General features: G+C 36.8%; 5 protein-coding genes across 10 annotated transcripts in view; 3 read left to right on the top strand and 2 right to left on the bottom strand.

Annotated features, from left to right (window-relative positions):
- LOC128672484 (uncharacterized protein) overlaps positions 1 to 3,427 on the top strand; it is a 35,412-nt gene extending 31,985 nt beyond the window's left edge. For 4 of the 5 annotated variants that reach the window (XM_053749676.2, XM_053749675.2, XM_053749680.2 and 1 more), the window contains 3 exons: positions 462 to 618; positions 1,120 to 1,227; positions 3,060 to 3,427. In XM_053749676.2, coding sequence (XP_053605651.1) covers positions 462 to 618; positions 1,120 to 1,227; positions 3,060 to 3,158 — 364 coding nt within the window. In that variant the 3' untranslated portion in view covers positions 3,159 to 3,427. Of the gene's footprint in view, positions 1 to 461; positions 619 to 1,119; positions 1,228 to 2,954 lie in introns of all 5 variants that reach the window. The other variant, XM_053749677.1, reaches the window with a different exon arrangement.
- A 632-nt stretch (positions 3,428 to 4,059) lies between these two features.
- LOC128672485 (uncharacterized protein) lies at positions 4,060 to 16,332 on the bottom strand. Its single transcript, XM_053749681.1, has 12 exons — positions 16,170 to 16,332; positions 15,547 to 15,651; positions 14,972 to 15,130; positions 14,093 to 14,230; positions 12,582 to 12,732; positions 10,014 to 10,162; positions 9,321 to 9,484; positions 8,009 to 8,203; positions 7,247 to 7,382; positions 6,772 to 6,885; positions 6,096 to 6,278; positions 4,060 to 5,728 (listed from the first exon to the last, which is right to left on the bottom strand). Exons 1-11 carry the CDS (start codon positions 16,170 to 16,172, stop codon positions 6,102 to 6,104), a joined length of 1,491 nt encoding a protein of 496 aa, XP_053605656.1. The 5' UTR covers positions 16,173 to 16,332; the 3' UTR covers positions 4,060 to 5,728; positions 6,096 to 6,101.
- A 64-nt stretch (positions 16,333 to 16,396) lies between these two features.
- On the top strand, positions 16,397 to 19,848 carry LOC128672487 (peroxisomal membrane protein 11C-like). Its single transcript, XM_053749683.1, has 4 exons — positions 16,397 to 16,779; positions 17,057 to 17,221; positions 17,513 to 17,700; positions 18,682 to 19,848. The coding sequence occupies exons 1-4, from the start codon at positions 16,720 to 16,722 to the stop codon at positions 18,962 to 18,964; spliced, it is 696 nt and encodes a 231-aa protein (XP_053605658.1). The 5' UTR covers positions 16,397 to 16,719; the 3' UTR covers positions 18,965 to 19,848.
- A 149-nt stretch (positions 19,849 to 19,997) lies between these two features.
- Positions 19,998 to 24,864, top strand: LOC128672488 (peroxisomal membrane protein 11C-like). Its single transcript, XM_053749684.1, has 4 exons — positions 19,998 to 20,348; positions 21,206 to 21,370; positions 21,856 to 22,040; positions 22,322 to 24,864. Exons 1-4 carry the CDS (start codon positions 20,289 to 20,291, stop codon positions 22,584 to 22,586), a joined length of 675 nt encoding a protein of 224 aa, XP_053605659.1. The 5' UTR covers positions 19,998 to 20,288; the 3' UTR covers positions 22,587 to 24,864.
- The window catches only part of LOC128672482 (uncharacterized), a 35,154-nt gene continuing 31,683 nt past the window's right edge, over positions 23,743 to 27,213 (bottom strand). For both annotated transcript variants that reach the window (XM_053749673.2, XM_053749674.2), the window contains exons 38-39: positions 26,391 to 26,594; positions 23,743 to 25,760 (exon numbers count right to left, since the gene is read on the bottom strand). In XM_053749673.2, the coding sequence (XP_053605648.1) occupies positions 25,535 to 25,760; positions 26,391 to 26,594 (430 nt within the window). In that variant the 3' untranslated portion in view covers positions 23,743 to 25,534. The remainder of the gene's footprint in view (positions 25,761 to 26,390; positions 26,595 to 27,213) is intronic.

The raw sequence follows: 27,213 nt of genomic DNA, 5'->3' as shown, positions 1-27,213 counted from the left end.
AAAAAGAAAGTAAAAGTTTTAAAGGAAATGTTTTTACAACTATTAGAAAAAAACGTTATTATATTAGTATCAAAGAGTATTTGGCCGTTTACAATTTATCGTCCAAATGCAATAGAATAAAAGCTACGTGTAAATTTTCATGATCGTGTTTTATTTTATTAACCGTTGAGAAGTTCCCATGCCGAGAGCCGATCCCGATCCATCATCAGGTGACCCAAATCAAAATGATACATTATCATCCAACGTAAATGTGGGTAGAAAATTTCAGCTCAATCAAATGAAATGAATGATTTATTCGTATCGAGAGTTATTGCTAATATTGGGTCAGATTTGATACGAGCCGCGGAAAGGCATCTGACATGACTCACTATCGCCATCTAGTTGCAAATACTCGCATACACAGAGTGAACTGAACCGTCCACCAATATGCAGAAATTAATGATTGTGACGGTGGCTTCCAGCTGGGGCTCGGGCGCAAACCCCTGGGGCCCGGAGAAGGACGACCAGTTCAACAAGCCCAACCACTGGGACGGCATGCTGGAGGTGGTGGGCGTCAACGGCGTCGTGCACCTCGGGCAGATCCAGTCCGGGCTGCGCGGCGCCATGCGGATAGCACAGGTCTGTTACTCCAACATCTTGTCGGTCTAGGCCCATTTCATTTGATGAAGTCGTCAAAATTCATGAATGTAACCGTGCAACGGAGGGCACACAATATTATTGATTTACAAAATCGCATCACTTTTTATAAATAAAAAAAGTTTAATCACACTTTAAGTAAAATTTGAAAAAATGACAGAAAGAGACAAAACATACTCTAGAGTATGTTTTGTCTCTTTCTGTCAATTTGAAATATATAATATTTGAGAAGTGCGATAGTACTCGATTGATTACGAGCCATGGTTCAGATTTGGTGTTGTTTATCTAAAATGTCTTTATAGAATCTCAAAAACATTGTAATAATATTTAACAATAAAAAACATAGACACAATTTCTTAAGAATATCATCCAAGCCTGACAGAATTTTATACCTTGGTGGAGGTTGAAAGTCACTCAGTCTCGTTACAAAATATAGAAGATTCAATTTTCCTGCCCCCTTATTAAATATGCCACTGTTTCCAGGGCGGCCACATCAAGATCAACCTGAAGAGCGAGATCCCCGTGCAGGTGGACGGGGAGCCGTGGGTGGCGGCGCCCAGCGAGGTGGTGGTCCTGAAGTCTGCCCTCAAGGTAACGCATGTGCTGCTTGCCCGGCTCTGATCAGACCAGCCCGACGCGAACCATTGAAACGCTGCTTGAAACGATTCTAAGATTCTCTAGCAGTCTGTGAGTTCGAATCTCATAAGAAGCTTTCTCAAACGCGCGTTAGAATCTTATGAGAAACATTCGCAAACGTGACAATAGATCTTATGAGAAATATTCCCAAACGTGTTTATCATATTCCCAACCTCTTAAGAAACATTATGAGTGTGGACCTCATGAGAAACATTACCAAACATGAGTCATTTCGAATAAACTAAAATACAATGGACTTGAATCAGACTTTGTTCACTGAAATAATTTCTCGTTACTTCCGACTGGAAAAGAAAATTAACAATCAAATATTTACATACATTTTCAACCAGCGTTTCAATATCGATTAAGTTCGCTAAATCGGCACTACAGACTCGCAAAGCCCCTTGATCAATCAATTTAGATGTAGTCATAGTAATTTCCATAATTCTGTCTTCAATACGCAACTTTTACTTCAATAGTATTAGTTTTATCTGATTTTAAAATTGATAATTTCTCGCCAAATCCATTTCTTTGGTACTTAAATAAATGTAAACAATGTTGTCATGTCTTTTTATAGACGTATACTTTAAAATCTATATCTTTTCCAAATTATTGTAGAAATAGCTTTTTTTAATGTGATAAAATATGTCTTTAGGTACTAGTTTACCATAACGACTGAACGACTGGACTTGATATAAATATATATACTAGATATATATAGATACTAGAGATAGATGCTTGTAAATAGAAAATATATTTTATAATTCGATAGTTAGGACTATCGCCCTTCGTCCACTTTCCAATCACTTCAAGCAGTCGGTAGCACCATGTCAACTTTCTGGAACCTTCTAATGCGACATTTTATCACGAAAAAACGTCAATAACTAGACATATCAGGATTGTTTATACTGATTTAAGTATCTTGACGAATGGAGTGAAGTTTGTAAAGGAATGGGGCTGAAGCGACTTACGCCATTTATGTTCGATGTCCTGTGTCAACAATGCATGTCGCCATTGGGAGAAATTGTGGCAGTCTTTCACCGACTGACTGCCACATTCTCACTGGTATGAAATCGTTGTCGTGCGATTGATCAAGTGGATATTGTATAGTCATGTAACAAAATTCCCGAGTCACGTACGCCCGAGCACTCAACTCCACGCAGCACCAGTACTCAATCAATCAAATAGTTTAATTGTCCACTAGCTCTCACGCCGCTTGACGTTCGAACGAACGAATGAATGAACATTCGCCGTTCATTCGTTGGTCGATTAAGCGTGCAGCTCTAAGCAATATGAAAGAATCCTAAGTTTACAATGTGAGTGCAAATTCGACACACACGCCCCGAGACTACATACATGGCAAAAAATATCGACTTACACATAGTTTACATATTTTCTCGTAAAACAAAGCTTTAGCATAATTTGACTAAAAGTATCAAAGCAGTAATTTATTTTATTAAGATGGAAATATTAGTTTATTTACGGTTTTAGACAGTTTCACAAGTAAAATTAAACAAAACCCAGAATTCCATATTGATAAAATGAAATGACTAAGAAAGTATCGGTCGGAAAGTGAATAAGTTGAATGCGAACCGGTCTCGGGGCGGGCGTGTGGCACCGGTGAGAGGGTGGCGGGGGCGTGACTCGGGAGTCGGGCCGCTGTGAGCTGTGGGGTTGTGTAGGCGACCATGCTGAAGAAAACCAAGCGCGGGAGCGCGGGCGGCTCCCAGGCGGCGGGCCCGTGACGCCCCCCGCCGCCCCCGCCGCTCACCCCCGCCGCCGCGCAGGCCACCATGCTGAAGAAGCGCGGCAAGGTGCGGCGCCGCGATACGGAGCCGAGCCTGCCGCCGCCGCCGCCGCCGCCGCCGCCGCCGCCCGACTCCTGAATCTGGCTCAGCGAGCGCCTCATCTAGCGCCCGCGCGGGCCTCGGGCTCAAGGCCCCCGCGCGCGTCCGCGCTCGCTGACAAACAACAATATTATCAACAGTCATCGTAGTGTAGCCGTTTCCCATCATATTACTATGTATACATACTTATATTATGTACATACATTATTAACAAAATAACATATATAAAATAAATTTATAGTCATTAGTTGTTGTTTTATTTTTAGTCATATGATTTGAAAATGTGTAAAATAAATATTGAGTCTGTATTCTGGTTGTTTTCTTTTGATTTAACCTTAAGAACCTACCTACCGTAAAACAAAACTCAGACAGTACAATCCTAAATGAGAAGGAACTGTGATCAGATTTCCAAACATAAATTAGTTTCTTTGTCTCCTGAGTGTGTTCTCTGTTTCATTCACAGCAATGGCGCCTGGAAGCCTGTGATTCGCTTAACAACAAACCTTAAATTTTGAAGATTCAGTTGTTGTCTTAAAATCGACTACTTGTCTGACATCCACGGGCGGGATGTGGAGTGGTTATATTATAGGGCGGGAAACATACACCACGAACGACGGCACAGCTTCTGTACCTACCTAATAAGTAAACATACAAAAACAGCGAAAATGACTAGTGATCAAGCAACTCATTCAACACTTACTCATGTAGTATAAACACAATACAATAATTTATTTTAATTACAATAATAAGAATATTCTACTGAATCCAGATACTTACTACATATATAAGTAAAGCTAAGAAGAGAATCTGAATCAGTCATTTTTTACTCTTGATTTATAAGAAAACTACTAAAACTACTTCGAACTGGAGGCTTCGCATTGGCAGTGGTCATTCGTCCTCAACAAAGAGAGGTAAGAGAGGTTACAAATGAAAAAAATAATAATTCATAAGATTTTTATTGAAATTTATGGACTAGTGAACTACACTGTCGACGCAGCGTGAGGCGTTGAACGCAAAACTAAATTAATTAAACATATATTTAAATTGTATTTTGAATGCCTTTTAGGCTTCATTAACAAGCAGTCTAGGTATATTTACACGCGATCACTGAAGGAGCAGAATACATTGTGATTTAGAAAGCATATATTATACAAACAATATTATGAAAGATAAGGCCGGAACAATTTTAACATATGAAAATAGCCATTTCGAGTTGATAGGACATAATTTATCAAGTGTGCAAGTTTCACACGAGGAATTCGCAATTAATTCATTACATATATGTATAGTAAATCAAAATTTTGTACTTTTTCATTATGTAATCCCTGTTTAGGTCTGACAATTTTATTTCCAAAAATATGTTCGCAATATAGCGAAAAATTACTATTTATTGACTTTAAAGCCTTATATAATGACGAATAGGATTCGTATGTTAGTTCCGTAATTTAGTTAATTCTTCACATTACATTACGTTTAGACAATCGGTTGCCTTTTTAATAACATTTCAAAACATAGTTATTAGCTGATGTATGATTGGTTAAGTATATATTTACAAAAAGGGTTAGGTTATGTGGTAAAGTCATGTAAATAAAGTACAATTTAATTCTTTGATTTTAAAACACAGCTACAATGTGCGGTGAACATAATTTTTAATTCACCAAAGTATTATAATTATCCTAAATCAACACAATAAGGCCAGAAGTCTCAATCGAGTTAACCCTTACACATAACTTACTAATGTACTTAAAATGTGGCCTTAATATTAGGTGGCTAAAGCAGACAATCACAAATTTCGTTATTGAATTCTTAATACAACGAAGTGTTGCTACTACAAAATAGGTACAGGCACCTCAAATGATATACATACATTATAATAGAGTTGTCCAACTTTATTTGGATACCATTGCACGTCAAAGAGTATTCATACTTTATAAATGAATTTATATTATTTTTTCCATAATGGATCACATTATTATTCACAGATACATATAATTTTAATATTGCAACACCATTTTAACGTTATGTCACTGTCACAACTGACTGACACTGACGCACAATGCAATTGTGAAACGGAAATGATCGGTTCCACTAGCGCCCGGATTGTTTTTCTTTATCTATGGCCCGATTGGATCAATAAAATAAATTGTTTTGCGCAGATTTGCAATAGAGATAAATGCTAGTCATAGATGGCTAGATTCATCAACATATACGTCAATATCTGGTGATTTCATCATCAATCATCAGATTTGTGTTTTCGATTGTTAGGTAGTACAAAATTGTCATTTGAAATTAGCAACTGATCATCGACCATCGACAACAGAGCATCGAACGTCACGCTTTAATGACACCTGGTGTGTCACCATTCGGGCAACCCTGGTTTGCCTGTTTTTCTTATCTACTAATAGGTAGTGAAAGGTTCTAAGCTCAAGAGTTGAGTTGCTCTTATAATTACGTTTTAACATTTGGGCTTGACACTGGGAAAACATCAGCGTTGGCCAACTAACATTTACAATCATTAGTGAATTACAATTAATAACCAACAATTTCATTCATTATCATCACTTACTTGATGGTCGACCGTCACCAGTTTTTGGCGATTTTAGCATTACCTGTTCAACAAAATTGCATTGTTTAATGTAATGAATTAACATAAAAACAAAACAAGTATTAAGGGTTTATCCCTTACAGGGTAGATAGAGGGTGACAAGACAAGAGTTGCAAATTGAGACTAATTAGCAATAAGATGTCAGCCAATCACCTACGAGAGAAATCTCTAGTTTTATATCATTTTCGTTGGATTCCTTCCTAAGATTGTTTAATTTATGGATAGACGAGATAGCTCTTGATGCCGCTGATGGCAAAAGGAGAGATCAGTTATATATATAGGGTTATTTCGGACTGAGTTGGTTCCGAAGACAGCTGATAGAAAAAGACAGGAGATAACAACAACGAGAAACACAAGTGAAATATACTTACAGTTCCTTACAAAGGCGCGGTAGCCTCAGCCATGTAGCTCTTGACCCCGCTGAAGGCGAAGGGCGGGAACTTGGCCGGGGTGATGTCGAACTGCGTCCACTGGTCCCTGCGGCTGCAGATGGAGTACGCGCGCCAGGCCAGTTGAAAGTTGCGGCGGTGGCGGACGTCGCGCAGTTCTAATTCCTGAAATTTTTATATTTGCATAATCAAATTCAGCGCACGATTTTTTTGACATTTAAATTATCACGTTAAAACTATTTTTTGCCCGCGTCTTCGCTCGCGTAAAATATCTGATAGATAATATGTAATGCATCGAACTGATAGCGTAAAAATATTCACAAGTTTTGGATAGGGCTAACTGACAATTACGATGCTATAGTTATTACCTGACATACCAGATAGCGTCACAATAATGTGCAGATTTATCTAGCTACTACTAGCTCGCCGCTTCGCCCGCGTGATCGCTCAGGAGCTGTTATTTTACCGGGATAAAAAGTACCCTATGTTCTTCTCCAAACTATATGTATGTAACATTTCAAGAAGATTGGTTCAATAAAGCGTGAATAGCTAACATTTATAATATTAGTTAAGAATAATTTATCTGTCAGACCACAAGATGACATTTAATTAGAAACCGGTGAAACTGAATTAATATAGGAAAATAAAACAATCTTACCACATGGAAGATCTGTTCGTGTTGCTCGGGCACCTCGCGTCTCCGCGACCTGAACCGCGTGTGGTTGGACGGCGGCTGCTTCTTGTCCGTGGACTTCTTGATCACGATCACAACCTGACAGACCAACACTACTTTACTGATTGTGTATATGGAGACTACAAGTGAATTTTGGCCCAAGGTCAAAAGTAAAATGTATATCTTTATATGTCTAAAAGGTATCTTTATGGTTTTAAAGTAATACGGTACAAACAAAGATTTTCAATTCTATTGCGAAAGCATGAATGAACTTTTCAAACAAAAAAAACTGTTCCCTGTGTTTCTCACCTTATTCCTCTCTCTCTCTCTCTCTCGCACCGGAGCGTTATGCCGGTTTTTTCCTCCTCAACATTATTAAAAAATAATTATTCGCATACTATTCATCATAAATATAGATATATCTTATGATATCAAGCCAGCACTTTTAGGACATGCACACCTTGTCGCCCATGAGCCTGTAATGCCCGGTCATGATGCCCAGCGCAGCCTTCACCAGCTTGGTCTTGAGCTGCGGCACACAGCCCACCGGCTCGTCCGGCGTCGTCCACATCAACACAGTGCCGTCCGGGAAGAATCTACAGAGATATTACATTACACATAATTTAGCTAAATAATTCTTCAAATCTTTTCAATTGTATATTATATCAGCCCGTTTGTATAATAAAATAAACAAAGAAATTAATATATATATAGTACATTGCACAAAGAATCTAAAATTATGATAATTGGATGGCTTAAAAGGAAAGGATATGAACAGACTGAAGCCTTACTAAGTATAGAATAATAATATGTATAATATAATGTATATATGTGTATATATATTTATAAATTGTATATTTTTTAAAATACTTTTTTACATCAGTAAAAACTGTTAATGTACAGTCTGTGTCAAAGAGAAGAAAACTGATTTTTTATTAACTAGGTATATACCGACATCTAGTGATACGTAGTCGCACACTAGCGAATTGAACAGTCCACCGATGTACTGGTTTCTTTTCGATGGTTTCCTTCACCGGAAGCAAGCGGTGGTCGATGAAAACTACTATACATGAGTCCGATTGGTATACAAACTCATGTGGCTCGAGTAGGATTCGAATCTGGAACTTTTCGATCACCGCTTCCCTATTTAACTTAAATCAATACTTAGAAGTTATCACAGATTTAGAATCACACGAAAAAAAGCCAGCTAATCGCAAGTCACCTCAGATATCTATAGTAATGGACGAGGAACAGAGGCCTGTAGAACTGGTCTTGGAAGGAGTTCTCCCCCTGGCGCAGGTAGGTGGTCTTGGAGATGTAGCAGCCGTGCAGCAGCAGCCGCGGCCGGCTGATGTACATCTCCCGCCACGAGCCCAGCCCCAGACCGCGAGGGGTGCCGCACTCCACACCCCACGTACTGCATATATGTATATATAGGGTTACAAACTCATAACCTCCTACATACTACTTGGGTACATCAAAACAAGCCACTTTTGTTCTACGACTCTTCGTGATTCGTAGTTTTTATTTCATGTGAAAAAAAAAAACAATCTAATTTGCGATATGTAATAGCCAAGCAACACGAGACAGTACAGGAGCGTTATGTAGCGAAATCGAACATAGAGTTAACGTTTTATAGAAACGACATTAATCGAAACTTTAAAAAAATATTTTTTTTTATTTATTACGTTTAAATAAAAGTCGTAGAACAAAAGATGTTAGTCTCTATGTACATTATGCGTCTTTGGAAGGTTATGCGTTAGATACCTTGCAGTAACCCTGTATAAACTTACATTCGTATTTACAATATTAGTTAGAATATTAATAAATATAAGTATACAGTATATAGTATAAAACTAAATCGCTCCTCTGTCATATATCCTCATCCTCAGACAATATTATGAAAAAATATAACACATATTTAATAATAACAAGTTTATTTGTTAGACAAATTAAAAAACCCTCCACTTTCAATATTCGTTTCGCTACAACTTTTAAACGGCTGAACCGATTTTCATGAAACATGGCTAAGAACACTCGGGATAAAATTATCTATGACATAAAAAAAACTAAACGAAAATCGGTGCATCCGTTTGGGAGCTACGATGCCACAGACAGATACACAGATAGACCATTTAAACTTATAAACCCATTTTTTGCGTCGGGGTTTAAAAAATCTGTAATAGAATCAAAAATGTTGTAACTGACATAAGACGAAGAGTGGTAGAATTGAGAAAAAGAGAATCGAGAACGTGAGACAGTGTGAGACGTATGGGCGAAGTTTGGGTTTGCATTTCACTTCTCACCATCGAATCGATTCGAAGTGAGACGCAGCGAACCAATCATATTGCGCTATTGTGACGCAACGACAACCACACTGCAATGTGATTCAAATTCAAATTCAAATCATTTATTCAGAAATTAGACGTTACAGACACTTTTTCACATCAATTTTTAGCTAGCGATTGGTTCGCTGCGTCATACACACTTGCAAACCCGCTGTAACCCTAGACGGTTAGGTTTAGGTTGTTTACCTGAGACACAGGTCCCGGTAGAGGTCGCGGTCGCGCGCCAGCACGTAGAGGCCGCGACAGCAGGCGGCGACGCGCTCCAGCGAGCGCGCGTCCAGCTCACTGCCGACCACCCAGCGCAGCACCAGCGCCACCACCTCGCACGGCAGCCACGACAGGTGCGCCTCCTGCGGGCGACGTCTAATCCATTATTCGGAAATTAGACCTTCACGGGCACTTTTTCACGACAAACTTTATATCAAATAGTAATTTCTCACAAGCTACAAACTACAGATATTTGATCAAATTAGTAAGGCCTCGTTCGCACGAGCGATTTTTTAACGTGCTTTCGAAACTTAACTGAACTTCTATTATGTGTGTTAGTTCGCGCGTCAGCGTTTTGTATCGCGACGTACGAGTAGTTCAATCGTTCGATGCTGGACGGTAAGTTGCGTCATCATTTATGCGTCATATAATACGTACAAGTGACGTTAGACATAACTTACACACACACGCTTTTTAAAATGCCAGTAATTTTAAAAACGACTCAAAGAATTCCAATTAAATTTAAAATATAAGTATTTACGGGGCAAAACAATCGATCGAACTAGGTCATGTCTGGTTAAATTAGCTTTTTTATAACAAAATACGTATCCGAGATACTGAATATTATATACATATGTAAATAAATTTAAAAAAAATAATTTAAAAACTTACCTTGGTAGGTATCTCCGGCTCACATAGCACCCCTCTCCTGTTCACGATGCGCTGCAGCCTCGTCAGCAGGTCTTCACCCTCGATCCACTCTTCCTCGTCATCACTTTGGTTATGGTTCTCAGTCGGCACCTCTTCCGGTTCCGATTCCACTGTCATTTCATATTTAAAAATACATATGTATATATGGTTATATAAATAATTCATGTCTTGTGTCTACTTATTTTGTTAACCTCGGATGTAAAAAGATTTTTTAATTGATGGGAAATTATCTCTGAAAATTCAAATTCAAATTCAAATCATTTATTCAGAAATTAGACCTTCACAGGCACTTTTTCTCGTCAATCAATTTATATTTATAGTTATTTCTCACAAGCTACAAACTACTGGCATTTCGGAACGACCACTGCTGAGAAGAAATGCCGAAAGAAACTCATTTGAACAGTGTTGGTCCCTATCATGCCAGATCGGCTTACCATTATTGTTTCTTACAATGTTTTTTTTTCTTTCTAATAATATATAAAAGTACATAATGTACATAGTCAAAAGGTATATCAAAACAGGTTATGATTGTGATCCGAGTGCTGATTATAATATATATATATATATATATATCGATGTGAAACACAATTAACTTACATGAAAATATATGAGAAACGAGATGACCAGTTCCCTCTGGCAGCACCCGTTCACGATTTGACGCATGGGACAGCCATCGCGTAGCTCAACCATAATAGAGGGAACCTCACGACCCGGCCCACGACGCCACCACCAGATTGACCATTTGAGTGAGCATGACACACTCGATTCCCATGACTTCATAATTACAATTCTTATTCGTCGAAATAGAAGTATAATTCAGACACTTGAAGATCACAAATCACGTACATGTTTTACAAATAAAATTTAAATGCCATACGAATTATTATAACAAAAATAAAAATTATGAATAAAATAATAAAAAACAGTAAAATAAAAATTAGGAGATCATGTGTGGAGTGGCAAAGTTGTCGGGAGGATCCAAGCGTTTTTATCAGTCAAATAGGCGTTAATTGTGTAATACGCTTTATCCATTAAATTTTTTTTAACATAAGTTTTAAAATTTTTCATTGGCAGATTAATAGCCTCTGCAGGGAGTTTATTGAATAATTTTACACTTTGACCCACGAAAGACCGCCGAACCTTTTTAAGCCTGAATCTGTTCATACAAAGTTTGTGCTTATTTCTAGTGTTTACATTATTTACTTCGTTTAATTTTTTATATAAATGTAAATTTGATTTAACAAAAATAAGCACATCAAAGATATACTGACATACAACAGTGAGGATGTTAATTGATTTGAAGAGTTCTTGAAGAGAATCTCGAGGTTTTAACCCATAAATAAAACGGATAGCTCTTTTCTGTAATACAAAAATTTTTCCTGTGTCAGCTGCATTACCCCAAACTAATAGTCCGTAGGACATAATGCTATGAAAGTAGCTGAAATACACAAGTCTAGCTGTATCTATGTTCGTACACTGTCTGATCCTTCTCACTGCAAAAGCTGCCGTACTAAGTTTTTTAGCCGTGATTTCAATATGTTTATCCCACTTTAATTTGTCGTCCACAGTAATGCCCAGGAATTTAGTACTATGTACCCATTCTAGAGCTTTACCATTTACTGTTAAAGGTATAACATTGTGCGAGTTATTTAAGAGAGAAAATTTAATACATTTTGTCTTCTCTGTATTTAGAGCTAAGTTGTTGGTTGTAAACCAGTTAAGCACTACCGACATGCTATTACTTATAAAGTTATAGTTTTCTCTTTTTCTATCGACTTTAAATAATAAGAATGTATCGTCTGCAAATAGAACTACTTCGCATAAATGTTGGGCAAGGCATGGGAGGTCGTTAATATAAACCAAAAATAAAAAGGGACCGATAATGGAGCCTTGAGGTACGCCTATGTGAACAGGTGCACTATCGGAAATTGTTTTGTTAATTTCTACTCTCTGTGTTCTATTATCTAGGTAAGACGAAAGAACACTAAGAGCCGCGCCAGTGACACCATAATGTTGAAGTTTATTTTTGATTATATTATGATCTACACAGTCAAAAGCTTTCGATAAGTCACAGAAAATACCTACGACATCTTGCTTGGATTCCCAAGCTTCATTAATTATTTCGACTAAAGTGGCTGCTGCTGTAGTTGAACGACCTTTGGTGAAACCGTATTGACGATTATGTAAAATTTTATTTATATTAAAATACGACACAAGTTGACTGAAAATATTTTTTTCAAATATTTTACTTAGAGTGGGTAATATAGAAATAGGTCTATAGTTTGTGAGATCATGTTTAACGCCTTGTTTAAATCTGTTACATATATTCTTAACGCACTCTAGCGCTACCACCGTATTTTTACCAATTTTTTATGTTTATTAACGAAAACTAAAAAAAAAACCTCTTTCCAAAGTATTCTACACTAAACAAAGGAATTTATTGCAAATTATTAATAGATTTCCATTACACAATGTAATCAGTCTATTATGAAGATTTTGGTGACCACATAGTGTAATGAAAGGCCTCACCCTGGTGCTGGTCGGCGAGCTGAGCGCCCGCGCAGTACAAGCGCACCTCGACGTCGGGCGCGAGCTGCAGCGCGCGCCGGTAGAGCGGCACAGCCTCGTACGGCTCCCCGCGCCGCTCCAGCTCCGCCGCGCGCAAGAATATGCGCTTGGCCTGCACGAACATATAAAAAACAAGAAAAAGCATTTTTAACTCACACAGGCCGGTTGGAAAATCATAAGATTTTCCTGTTCATATTCTTTTTTTCTAATATGAAATTTCTATTTTTAAATTTAACTTCCCGCCCTTGAATTCTTCCGAGTATAAGAAATGAAAAAATAACTGGTCAAATGCAAGTCGTCACAGGTATGTACAACAACATAAATATGTAGGTATTTACTTACCAGCTGCGCCCCGCGGCTTCGCTCCCGTGGGAATTTTGGGATAAAAAGTAGCCTATGTGTTATTCCAAATTATATTCTACCCATATACCAAATTTCATAACAAGCCATCCAATAGATAGATTTTGCGTAAAAGAGTATCAAACATACACACATATTTCTCCACAAACTTCCGATTTATAATATTAGTAAGATTCAAGTCGATTCACACTTACAATAGTCATTTAATTATTCGTTCAGCTGCTAGATTTGGGCATTGTCCAAAAATGTAGACTTCTCTTGGAAAGCTACCAAATAAACACCAAATCTTGTATATTATATCTACTACAATTTTCACTCTTATCCTTTCATGTTCCAGGTCTCATTCGGAGCTGTGACGCCGTGAATCCCAGCCCCTTATTATATATAAACAGTCTAATATTCGTGGATGTTAGCATATGTTTAGTCTAGTCTAATCAGGTTACTGGCCTTTATAAATTGAATAATTGAAGTTTTTACTTTTTAGCTCTAAAACATTTTAGTTTTGTCTGTGATATCTTACTTTATGATAATAAATAAATAAATATATTAGGACAAATCACACAGATTGAGCTAGCCGGAGCCATGACCCGACCGGGGATAGAACCCGGAACCTCTCGGTTCAGTGGGGTAAGAACTTTACCACTGCGCCACCGAGGTCGTCTAATATGATGAATACCAGTGTTCTTGGACTGTAGCTTTTTCTAGGAAATGAAAGACGATTTTTATACGAAACCACACCCTAGTTGCGCAGTACGATCTACCCTACAAGATTTTTACTTCAATGAATATGAACACCCGAAATATTTACTGTTGGCTCACCTTTGGACTAAGAAGTTAGCTATGACTTCCGACACGACAAAAATTAAAGTGAAGTCTATTTTAACCGGGAGAAACGAAGGAAGTGTCAAACTGACTTGCCATATTAATAAAGAAAATAACAACCAGTGTTGTTTCTAAATTATCCTACTAATTGATAATTTCTACCATGGTCAATACTAAACAACCACTATTTTATTATATACTCTAGAATTCAAAATCTAATTTTAGGCGACTTACATCCAATCATATTGGCATCATTAGCATTAATAGTGATAAAAAAATATTGAACATACCATTTCTTCCTCACTTTCAGGTGGTGTTTGCTCAGCTTCAGTCACTGGTGTCACCTCGGTCTCCGGAGTGGGGGTGGCCTCTAACTCTCGCCGCCAATTATGCCGGAAAGTAGTCTGTTCATCTTGAGGCTCTGTGGCCTGAAACAGTAATGACAACCTTGGTGGCGCAGTGGTTAGGTTCTTGCCACTGAACCGAGAGGTCCCGGGTTCGATCCCCGGTCGGGTCATGATGGAAAATGATATTTTTCTGATTGGCCCGGGTCTTGGATGTTTATCTATATATGTATTTATTATAAAATATAGTATCGTTGAGTTAGTATCCCATAATACAAGTCTCGAACTTACTTTGGGGCTAGCTCAATCTGTGTGATTTGTCCCAATATATTTATTTATTTATTTATTAGTAATAGTACTCTACAAACTACTGAACGGATTTTCATGCAGTTTTCACTAATAAATAATGTGATTCCTGAGAAGGTTTAGGTTTATAATTTATTGTTTCTACCTGAGCAAAGTATTACAAAAAAATGTGTGTTATGTACAATATGTATGTACGACCTCGGTGGCGCAGTGTTAAAGTGCTTGCCCCTGAACCGAGAGGTCCCGGGTTCGATCGCCGGTCGGGTCATGATGGAAAATCATCTTTTTCTGATTGGCCCGGGTCTTGGATGTTTATCTATATATGTATTTGTTATAAAATATAGTATTGTTGAGTTAGAATCCCATAACACAAGCTTCGAACTTACTTTGGTGCTAGCTCAATCTGTGTGATTTGTCCTAATATATTTATTTATTCATGTACATTAGAATAGTTACACTTGTTGCAATATAAATTTAACTCAACAACAATATTGTAGATATATAATAACATTATTATACCATATCATCTTCTCTTGGAGATGTTTGTTTATCCTTTATAGCAGGCTTAATCTCTGGCTCTGGAGTGCGGGTCGACTCTGGTTCTGGAGTTGAGTTCACCTCCAGTTCCTGTCGCCACCTTTGACGGAACTCCGTAAGCTCATCCTGCGGGTGTTTTGGCTGTAATAAAGATCATATTAATTCTTTAAAACATGTTTTTAGAAAATGAAATGTCCATCAGGGTTTTAGCTTATGTGATACCCACATACTTATTTGTCTAATATAAATAAAATATAAAATTATTTCATAAAATATAATATTATAAATTAATTTAGTTGAAAATTCTTTAGTGTTAGTCCATGAAAGTGTTAAATTTAAAGGGTCAAGGGGCTTACCCTCATCTCTTAATGTGATCCACTTTAAGAAACTTTAAAACTGAACTGCATTACAAATTCGTACCATCAACTTAATTTTTAGTGTGAATGCAAGTTATTTTAGGTTGAACTGAGTTTCATTGGAATCATACTGTAAAAGTTAGTAGTAGGCATGCAGGCAAATAAAAATTTTGAAGGAAAAAAAAAAGGTTTTGAAGTTACCTCCAAATCAATTTTTTCTATGGCCTCAGCCAAGGTTGAAGATGAAGGGTCCTCAGGCTCCTCACACTCCCCGCTGGTGCCATCTACAGACCCTTCATTGGAAGCCTGAAATTAACCAAAAATTAAATTGCTGTATACAACAAGAAAACAGCTCAGCCATGATAATATTTAACTATGTTTCATAAAACACATTTGATGTCCTTAAAAATTGAATAGTAACAGCTCCATAAGACTAGGTTATTATTTGTAAAATAATATGGCTATGATAATAACACACATATATATTCACATACTTTAATTTTCAGGAACAAACAAATATAAAAGTTCTCAATTTCTTAAATAACGACTTCCGTATATGTGTACATGAAATGATAAATTCAAATAAAAATATGTTTTTTATGTTTTATTGACTTTTCATATAACTTTATATTAAATTAGACATTAGAATAAAAAAGCTTCGCATAACTTCAGACAAGATATAATAAATTCTTATCACTTTTAAAACTAGATTTTTAGCAAACTAAACCTAATATTCATCGTAAATTTAGATATCCAGTACCAATGTTGATACATATGTTTTAGGTTTGCAATGTTTTTACGAAAGATTTATGAAAACTCCTTACCATTATTTAACTGTTGTATTTGTTTCTATTCAAAAAACACAATTATTTGATGATATAACGTTTCTATCATGAAGAAATCATAAAAATCCGCCGCACGGCCCAAAAGAACTTGGAACGACAATATTTTATTTTGGTAATTTTCACGAAAAAGGTGAGAATGTCAATTCTGTCAATGAAATAAATCAACTTTCAGACGTCAGTGTCTCATTGTCTAAATAGAATTTGTCAGAATCAGCTGTTCCTGTTGCCAGGTAGGTAGGTAGTAGGTAGTCTGCTGAGCGGGTGCACGCGTGCTGCTAGTTCAGCTGGTATATGGTAATGGTAACTCGCGAAACTGGTGAACTGAAGTTCAATCTTGTTTTTGTTGATTTCTAACCTTTCGAAACCAAGGTCTACGAGATTTGAGAAATGTAGCTAGTTATCGAACGTAAACTCGCACAATCTCTCGCTTCGTCGTCAGTGCAGTGCTGGAATTAAAGCCGATAAGTTATCAGTGGAATTTGCGAAGTGAAAGGAAAAGACTATTAGTGATTATAACTTTTCGCGCAACATGTCTTCGATAACCGAAGATATTTGCGAGCTATTGGACAGCTACAATGGTAGAGACAAGGTTAGTATGCGGATTTTATTGAGGTATCCTACACAGTGAAAGACACTCAATAAACTGATAAGTTGAGTAAGGTTATATTTATTTTCTATATATTCACAAGAATAAGGCAAAGTTTTATTATGAATTAATATTTGTATTTGTCTATTTTGAAACATTTATCGCAAATGCATCCCAAGTTCAGTATATAAAAGTATTGAGAATAAAATAAAAACTAGACTTTTTACTTTTACTTAACATAAGTTACAGTAACTTGAAATAAAATATTAATTATTTGCAGGTAGTCCGTCTAGCCTGCTATGCGTTCAAGCTGTACGGCTGCATTAAGGACGAGAAGCCATGGCAGACGGCAGGCTCCCGGCTCTCCAACGCCAGGCTCATGTTGAGGTTATTTGATGACATTCCCATGATCAGACACACATACAACTATGGCTTGGGAAGACATGTAAGTTGATTCATTGTTGTTAAAAGAATTTAAATGAAGATGTTACTTTTTGTCTTTTATTTGTATTGTAGTTTATTGTGTTAAATATATAATAGAGAGACAGACGCGACAGATTACTTTGTTTTATAATACATAAGGATTAAAATTGTAAGTTATTCAAATAATTTTTAGTATGAATGTAATTCATTTTAGGTTCCTACATTGAACTGAGTTGCATTGGAATCATTCTGTAGAAGTGGATGGTGCAGTCCATCTAAAAGCACAGATAAATATTAGTAAATTTTATTTAAGGAATCTTCAAAAACATCTGCCATTCTTGGTGTCCTGGCAAATGCAGTGGACCAGTTCTTCTTGCCCATCGAGAAAGCATGCTGGCTGTATGAAGTCGGGGTCCTGAAGTTGAACCCCGACACGGCTGAGAAGTTGGACACTGTCAGTACGGGTCTTTGGGCTGCTAGTCTTTATATTTCTCTATTACAGTGAGTATTTCTCTCAATTTTAACCTGTATAATGCTAGGCACAAGTCTTTTGATGGCATATTCAATAATTATTTCTCAAAGATTCACAGATCACTACACCTCCAAAGAGATCTGACTACTTTCCCATTTGGTCTACAACCCTATGTGTTATTCCAGGTTATATTTTGCCCATGTACCAAATTTCATAATAATCTGTCCAGTAGATTTTGCATGAAAGAGTAACAAACATACACACATACATCCTCACAAACTATCGCATTTATAATATTAAGTATAATTATTTTATTAGTTTGCTTTAGTAAACTGGTCCTTGTTTGCATTATTTCAGAATTTTCGTTGTGAGTACAAAAATCTCAATAAGTTATTGTATAACTATACAATCCCTTGTCCCTCGGTGTTTTCCATGCAATTTAATTTCCAGACATACCTATGAAGGGGTGCTTACTTGCTTACAAAAGCTTAAGTTTTAACTTTGAAAACACTTGTTATATCAAAAATGCGTTTTTTTCGCATTAGCAATTTACTTCAATTGTAATGTAATTTTAATTATTATCTTGATTACAATAGTTAATTGTTGTTCCATTATAAAAAATCATTATGATAATTACCTAATTGCACAATGCCATTTGTAATTAGTTTATTTATATTACGTAATATTGAATGTATAAGTAGTTAGGTATGTATTTATTGCATTATTTTTCGATGGGAAAAATTTTGAATAAAATATAAATTATAAAATATGGACTTAGCAAAGGATAATTAGCCCATTATCTACTGGAATGTACTTGCAATGACACATAGGGTATTTTTAGGAAAATTCCCACGGGAGCGAAGCCCCGGTGCGCAGCTAGTAATTAATATTTGAACGTTTCATACCCATATATACCCCATATAATAATTTGGCGCGACAAAAGCGAGACGTACACCCAGAAGTGCGTAGATGTGAGCTAAAAATTTAAAAATATTCTTTGAACATTCCAGAACTATGCGTTCAATCAGGCATCTTTGGTGGAGCAGGGATTGCCTGCAAACCAGTTCGGAAGGCGGTGGCGCAGACGCCAGACGAAACTTGGACGTGAGACTAGTGTTGCAGCTAGTGACTGTCACCAAACAGTGTCTGGACATCACCCACGCCGTCAGCTGCCTCCCCTCCGGCTGCCTTTGGGGGGAGAGGATAGGAGGAACGAAAGTTGCAGCAATCGCAACTACATCTTCAGTTATAGGCATCGCATTGTTTTTTGCTAAGAAACGGTTGCTCAAATAGTTTAAAATAAGTATAATTGGGTTGTGAGATGGACAGACACAGTGTGTTAATAACGGTGATATCCCACTTATCAAGTTCTTTGTTCTATATTGTTGCTACCTCCTTCATGTTGAGTAACATTAGCAATAATATTGGACACAAAATTGGATGACTACCCTAAGTATGATTCTCATGTTGAGCTCATACGGAACACTTAACAATGCGGTAACATGTAGTCTATTTTCTTATAAAAACGTTGAAGGTTAAGGTGGATGCAGTATATGAAATAAGCTAATACGTGGCAATATGTGGAACTATCGATATATCGGCCACGTTGTTGTAGTCCTTATGAATGTGGTGGTGGGTGTCCATACAATCACCAACATACATGACAACAAGTGAGGTGAAGGACAAATATATAAATACATATATATATGTATATACCTGGTTGTGTAATTGTGAGACTAGATTTTTTGTCCATGTTTCTCGTGAGCCTTTTTCCGGTTTCTTCCTCAGTCGATGACCGTCGGAGCCCTGGGTCCACTAGATATTTTTGTCAATACTACAGTATTTTTACGGTGGTGAATGGAGGTTTCACTTTTTATTGCATTTAGCTAAACAAATAATGAGAATTACATAGATAATGTAAACCTTGTGAAGGTTTTGCTTTGTTGTTGAGATTGAAACAGATATTTTTTCTTAAGTATTCTAAATTTATTGTGTAAGTTTTTATTTACTACACAAAGAATTCTTCCAAGTATAACTTTAAATTTATTTGTAAATATTTTTTTGAAAGAGACCTGAGAATAAGATTGTACATACAAAATGTCTGATATTGACGATACAAATTTTATGTATTTTTTTAAAATATTTATTGTGAAATATAAATATTTTTATAAGCAAAATAACTCGGATTTTTTTTAATCAACATTATTTATTCAACCATTTTCCTTGTATTCACATGACCTACTTAACACGAATTAAAATCACGTATTTCTATGTAACATTGATGACATAGATTTTTTCCTGTATTCCGCTATATATAATTATGTATATGTGACGTGAGTCCAATCTACAATACTTTGATAAAATTTCATACATCACAAATGTAAATGAAGGCATTTATGAGAGTATATCTAAGTGTGGAATCTGACAACGCAACTAAACAAATTCTTATCATCACAATAAATCATTTTGTTATAAACGTCTTAATCCCTGTTCCGTACCTGTCGAAGTATCAAAGTTTATCGCCATTGATAAATAGTTTGATATTCGTTGAATATAATTCGTTGTTCGTATATTTCGTTGAGTCGTGTTTAGTATTAGTTGCTTTGGAGTGAGGAGTATGAGTGCGGTGGTGAACGAATTTTGTGATTTGCTGCAGTCGCACGCCAACAGAGATAAGGTGAGATAGCGATCTGTTTGTTAGCTTATTATCTAATTACATTAGTTGAGTAATTTGATTAGCTATTTTCTTTTTTATTGGGACAGATGTAGTGTGACCTTGAATAAGAGACACAGCTTATAAATTGGCTGATATTTAATACAGTGCAGACCTAATGCGTAATGCGGTGGCTGTTAGGTATAAAGGCTCATCGAATGAACGCAATAACTATACATTAAAAATGTGAAAGTCATTCTTTCTGTCTGCTCTATACTATCCTTGGAGTCCTTAAGAGTCTGTAATATTGATCTTAAAATTATAAACTAGATGAACACCGTGGTGTTTACCCGCATAATTATTATTTTTTAATCGCGATGTCTATTTTATAAAGCGCTATTGGCTATTAGATACGTTGATCAAATCAATGACAAAAAGTATCCTATATTTTAACCCAAGATATTCGCTACCGCGATAAAAAAAAATCATAAAAATTCATCAAACGGCCCAACCGTTTGATGAATTTTTATGATTTTTTTTTTTGGTTTGAGCGTAAAGAAGTAACAAACACACTCACAAACTTTCGTGTTATAATTATATGGTGTTATAATTATATAATTAGTGGGATTAATTTGCTTAGCTTCTCTTGCCATTTCTTGTTGAAGACCATCTCGTTCTAGGCCTTTCTTTTTTCCTGTAAACGTCGGTTGGAATCCATGAGGTCAATCCTTCATCCATCTGGATGGACATAACATACAGGATTGCGTGAAAGAAGTTGAGGAGCTTTTTGCCCAGCAATGGGACTGAAAAGGTAGATTTAAAAAAATGCTTAGGGTACAATTCCCATGGCTAGATTACTGCGAGCTAATAATTAAACCCAGGTAGTATCACTAGCGAGCTACATTCTCAAGTTATGGGGCTCGTCCGCGCAGTGCAAGGAGCTGCTGGCCGCGAGCGCGCGGCTGGCCGGCGCACGCGCAACATTACGGCTCTTTGACGACGCTACCGCTCTCAAAACTTTGCTGGCATACGGTTGGGGGCAACAGGTTGGTATATGTTCATTTATTTTGCATTGCACGGACTAAATTGAACTTAACATAAATTTATAACAAGGTAGGAAAAATCAAGTTGGTCCCAATACACAACCTTGCGGTATACCTATATAAAAGTTATAAAATAATTGATTACTGCACTAGTTATACTACTCCCCAACACTGTACAAAACCAAGATTTGTATACTCTTTAGAGTTCTAAGAGATTCGTGGATCGTTCGGACTCCTTTATGAAATTTTGTAAGAATCACAAAGATCGCAAGATGGCTGAAAACTGAAAACGTGGCATCTAAGGTTGGTTTTAGGCAAGCGACCGGTAATAAGGATTATTTTTTACGGCGTTGCAGTCCCGAATGCAAAAAGGGAACACGCGAAGACGGGAAAGAGAGAAAGAAATACATTTAACCCGTCAATCGAAGAATCGAGACAAGATTCGTTAAAGTTTGAAAGGACCCTGTGTAGCTGAATGCTCATTTCAGGACGGTCCACTATGGGGCACCCTGGGCGTGGCGGGCAGTGTGTTCAACCTGAGCTACCTTCAAGCTGAGAAGGTGGTCTGGCTGATCGATGTGGGCGTGCTGGTGGTCTCCAAGGAGTTTGACTACACCGCCAGAACCGCGCATAAGGTGTTCTGGTCGTTATCTGCTTTTGTTGGACTTATTCGGTAAGTTTACAATGCTTACAAATTCTACATATTATATGAGGCTATCAGCGCAACAGTTACCTAAACCTACTTATACAGTATAAAGTTTGAGATTTGTATTCGTAAATTAGATATCACAATTTCCATTACAAAAGTATGGCTATATATACTAATCGCAGCTAATATTATAAATGCAAAAGTAAGTTGTCATACCATTGGCACGAATATCGTCCTTGACGATATCAAGCCAGCATTTAAAAAAGACATGATAAAAAATTATTTCATACAACTTTTTGTTGTAGATCAATCAGGGCGTTGCACGCAAGCGCTTTAGCTGTAAAATCGGCGCGTACTAAATGCGCCGGCGCACGTTACCGCCAGGCCTGCTTCACGTCCAGCAAGGCGTTGCTGGACGTCGTCCACGCCGTCAGCTGGCTGCCACGTGGCTGGCTGTGGGGCGGACGGCTCAGTGCAGAGAAGGCTAGCACTGTCGCTATAACGTCGGCTGTGTTAGCGTTGATCATACATTATCATGGGAAGAGGCTGGCGCCGGCTAAGACTAAATGAGCTTATATTTGATGTCTCTTTCTCTCATTCTCGCGAGTTCGTTTCATTGGCTACTGTGAGGTTTCGAATCCGCGGTAATAGTGTCCGCGTAAAAAAAGGCAAAATTTCGAAGATTCCGCTGTGATTTTACGACCGTCCGCCTAGCTGACGTCAACCCTATTGAAACTAAGAATGATGTAGCCTATCAACTGTCACGGCTGTTCTTATCCATGACCTAGTCGCATCATACGACATCCATCTGCGCAAGAATGTATTATTTGGTTGTTTGTTGGTGTTCCCACATACGAGGCGTTACAGTGTGTCAAAAAAGTGAAGTAAATGAATGAGGGTCTCCTGCTGGCTGGCCATTCTTCAATTGACCATTCTATTTGGCTATTGCTATTGCAGTGGCTAAAAAGGCAGTTCGTTAAAAAACATTTTTCTTCACTTTCTTGAGACTGTATATATACACATCTTCGTAAAACAATAAAACACAAGATCTCCCACTTGAAAATGGCAAACAGTAGGAAATACACGTGAAAATTAATCTGTATCGAGGCATGCCTTGACATTAACTATCAGATAAAGTGAGATAGCAATAGAATCAATAACGACTTGTCAGCCCGGAAAAAGATTCAGACGAATTGATAATTTATATTTCTATAGATAAGATATTTCCTTGCTTACAACGTCTGGAGATATGAAATATTCCATACAATGTTAATGTGATGGTATATTTTCATGTTTATTTTAATGTTGGAGGTATTGAAGAAAGAGAAAGGTGTATTAGTATACAAGAGGAAAGACGGGACAGAGCGACTTTTGTCCGCGCAGTACCGCTTAAGAATAAGACTTGTATGAAATAGATCTATTTGATTTTGATCTATTTGAGATAGTGGTGTCAATCAGCAAAAGTGCCTAATCCTGCCGCCGGCTATCCTCTCAATATATAGTTATATCTTCTTATTTACCCCTACAACTTTGTACCACCGCAACGCGGGCAGAGATATTACGTAAATTAACAACAATAGGTAAATAAGGAAATCGAGATGACTCCATATACCCCTATATGAGGGAGACATGAGGTACGAAATGGTAATAAAATCCAATCGTATTTTTGTTCGAAATTGTGTAAAACTAGTCATTACAAACTACCTCAACAAAGTGAAACAAATTGTTGATTTTCTTGTATTTTATTCGTACATTTAATGACATGGATTTGTTGAGCACATTTTAAATATGTTAAAGTAGTATCAATGTTTACTATTTACGTGTTTGACTATATTGTCTTTATAGAATAATACATCGATGCTAATACGTGATAAAAGTCAGGAGGTACGCTATAACCACTGATTCCAGTAACCATACAGAGTGGAACAAATTTTATGTGGTAAAATCATACATCAATACACATATATTTATACTATGGTACCAATTAGAGGAATAATAACTGTAGCTGGTTTATTGGTTTGATTTTATAGAATGGTGCATAGTTCGTAGCATACATGCTTGTGGACATAATATAAAGACCTTGTTTTAAATTGTAGTAACCTCCTGATCCGAAAAGATTTTATTTCTTTGGTTATAAAATGATGTTATACAATTATAAGTGTGCATGGAAGCAACTACTTTTAGAATCACAAAATTTCCGATATCTATGTTAAGGAAAGATAGATTGATTTCAGTAAAACGTACTTTTTACAATTGCTGTTTGATTTTTTAACATAGTTGCACTTGTTTAAAGTATATAATATATTTAGGAAAATAAGAAGACTTGGAATTATTTTATTATCTTATTTTAATAAAACTAAAAACTACTAAAGCTTTAGCTTTTGTTTTAATATACCAAGCACCATTTAATGCCTAACTACATTGTTACAAAACTAACAAAAACATAATAATATTTGAACACGTTTCTAATAAAATCATCGAAAGCAACATAATAATAACAATATTTAAAGTAACATAAACTAGAACTTTGAAAACAGTACAAGTTAATAATATATCACAAAACTGGGTTACGATCTGGCAATCCTACCATAGTTGCTCAATGCTATTAGTTATTAACGGTCACACAAAATAGTGCGATTGAGAAGAAAAATAACCTTATGTCACACTCCCACAAATTACTATAATGACAATTGAGACTAGTTTTCACACATTACTAACGTGGTTACAAATGGTTATGTAGTCACATGAATATAATAAAGCTATATAGAATTGTATTAACAAGTTTACGATCAGTCCGATTATGAAAATATTTTGGCACAAGACAGCAAGATACTCGAGTAATAAAATAGAATACATCGCATTCCTGAAACTCATACTCTGGGGACATATAGTTCCCAATATGTAAACTAGTATTGTATAGTACAGTGCAGAGTTCTTGCTACGAAAGAAGTCCGGTCGGCAATATGTCTGTGTGTGAATAACAGATCGGCCACGTTGATATTGAAAGCGATGGTAGCGCCTCGTCGTTCGAGGCATCAAAATATTTAAATTTAGATATCACATGTCCCAATTTGACAACCATATTGAAAATTTCAATTTCCAGCCAAGTATTTAATACCTACTTATTTTCTCGGATTTTTTTGACCACATTTTAAACGAGATACAATCACAGTTCATTTAAACCCTTTAACCCGCCATTCCTAAACAAAATGGGATATTTTCATCCATCAATTACAATTAAGAAATTAGCTAAATATTACCTTCTTTGTGGGATAAAACCTCACAGTAAACTTAAGACTCCCACGCAATCCTATGTCTAGGTAATACATCATTCAAAATCTTACATGATGAATGTTTAGTCTAATAAACTTTTGACTGAGACCCCAAACATTAAAGTCTTAATTTCTTAGATAACTATCTTTCTTGATCAGTCACAAAATGGCAATCAATCACAGTTCAACATTCAACCTCTTTTTCTGTGTATTCCATGCAAGATACACAATTTCTTTGATTTTCGATCATAATTCAGCTATCAGATCGATCTCTTGTTTGAAGTACGCTTCTTGTGTGGGGTAGAATCTCACAGCTAAGGTTGTTAGTAATGACAGCCTAGGGTTCCGCCCCCAATTGATCGCGTCTCCTATGACGGCGGGGTTGACAGCGCTGCAGGCGGATTCGAACCCGCGAGCTGTGGACTCGTTGGGGGAAATTATGCAAAGAGCTAAGCTGCATAGTACGCGGTGCCTGGAAATGATTTAATTGAATGACTGCTATTCAAATTCAAAATTCTTAATAAAAACTTAGGACGATATACTTCACTTATTTACGTAAAAAAATTTAATTAAAACTAAATCTACCGCCAACTTCCAAAGCGGCGCAACAAACTGCACCGCAGCCTTTGCTCCAAGGACGTCAATTAACAAATGTGGATCTTGTGTTATAGCTATCGATTTTGGTAGTTGCGTAATGATTTCAAGCAAAAAAAAATACGCGCATATTTTCATTCCTGTGTATGTAAATAAACGCGAATCATATCCCAATATAAGTCACACAGAAAAGTTTTAAGGGTCCAGCGCTCCAGCACAGGTGTTAGTAAGTTTAATAGTCTGACAACTTCGGCGGCGTAGTGGTAAAGAGTTTGCCTCTGAACCGAGAGGTCCCGGGTTCGATCCCCGGTCGGGTCATAATGGAAAATGATCTTTTTTCTAATTGGCCCAGGTCTTTGATGTTTATCTATATATGTATTTGTTATAAAATATGGTATCGTTGAGTTAGTATCCCATAACACAAGTCTCGAACTTACTTTGGGGCTAGCTCAATCTGTGTGATTTTATCCTTAAATATTTATTAATTTAATATGAAATCAAAACTTACAAGACAGTAGGCACATTATTTCCTTGCTGCATGACGAGCGACAACAAGCTCCGCCGCGGGGGCTCCGCCCACCTGGTGAGCAGCGCCGCGGCCGCCGCCGCACACTCTGTGGCCGCGTCGCCGGCCTCCGCCGCGAATGCGCACGCGCGGGACACGCGACCAGCCAAGCAGATCCAGGTTGATATTATCACGGCGTTTTCCACGCTGGGGTGGAGTATAAGTATTAAAATTCGTGTTATACAATGGTTTGTATTTACGTAAAGTTGTGATTGTGACTAAACATAGGATTGTATATTACTACTATATAGTAATATGGATAAAATAGTTATATTATAGTAGTAGTTTATATTATAGTTTTATATATATATATATATATATATATATATATATATATATATATATATATATATATATATATATATATATATATATATATATATATATATACTAGCTGATTGATGTAATCCATGCCAGAATACTAATTTCTAGGACTAATATGTTTGATAGCCAATTAAATCGTCTTTTCAACACGGTTTTTATACAAACTTTCACCCCCCATTATAGTCGGGGGTAGACTTTTGAAAAAAAAAAAGGTAGACTATGTTTGACCGCGGGGGTCTTATACAATATGCGCACTTTGTATCACGTCGGGGTCATCACTTTAGGGTATGTGGGAATATGAATACGAGTTACTAGTCTGTTGGTTTATTAGCGACTGCTTAAAATATTTCTTATGCGCGGCGCAGTCACGCTAGTCTCCTATTACATTTCACATGGTACTCCTGCACATATGTTTATGTGTCCCTACACGTACCAAATTTTA

The sequence above is a fragment of the Plodia interpunctella genome, chromosome 9, assembly GCF_027563975.2.
Source record: "Plodia interpunctella isolate USDA-ARS_2022_Savannah chromosome 9, ilPloInte3.2, whole genome shotgun sequence".
NCBI lineage: Eukaryota > Metazoa > Arthropoda > Insecta > Lepidoptera > Pyralidae > Plodia > Plodia interpunctella.
Note: the sequence above shows the minus strand (reverse complement) of the source record. Positions and strands in the feature narration are given on the sequence as shown.

Excerpts from the sequence above, each read along its gene's own strand:
- LOC128672485 (XM_053749681.1), bottom strand. Across the intron at positions 10,163-12,581 it reads GCTCGCCGACCAGCACCAGG|TGGAATCGGAACCGGAAGAG; the intron begins GTGAGGCCTTTC and ends ATGAAATGACAG. Across the intron at positions 7,383-8,008 it reads CATTACTATAGATATCTGAG|ATTCTTCCCGGACGGCACTG; the intron begins GTGACTTGCGAT and ends ATATCTCTGTAG.
- LOC128672487 (XM_053749683.1), top strand. The coding sequence starts at position 16,720 with ATGTCTTCGATAACCGAAGATATTTGCGAGCTATTGGACAGCTACAAT. Across the intron at positions 16,780-17,056 it reads GCTACAATGGTAGAGACAAG|GTAGTCCGTCTAGCCTGCTA; the intron begins GTTAGTATGCGG and ends AATTATTTGCAG. Across the intron at positions 17,701-18,681 it reads CTTTATATTTCTCTATTACA|AACTATGCGTTCAATCAGGC; the intron begins GTGAGTATTTCT and ends TGAACATTCCAG.
- LOC128672488 (XM_053749684.1), top strand. The coding sequence starts at position 20,289 with ATGAGTGCGGTGGTGAACGAATTTTGTGATTTGCTGCAGTCGCACGCC. Across the intron at positions 21,371-21,855 it reads CATACGGTTGGGGGCAACAG|GACGGTCCACTATGGGGCAC; the intron begins GTTGGTATATGT and ends TGCTCATTTCAG. Across the intron at positions 22,041-22,321 it reads GCTTTTGTTGGACTTATTCG|ATCAATCAGGGCGTTGCACG; the intron begins GTAAGTTTACAA and ends TTTTTGTTGTAG.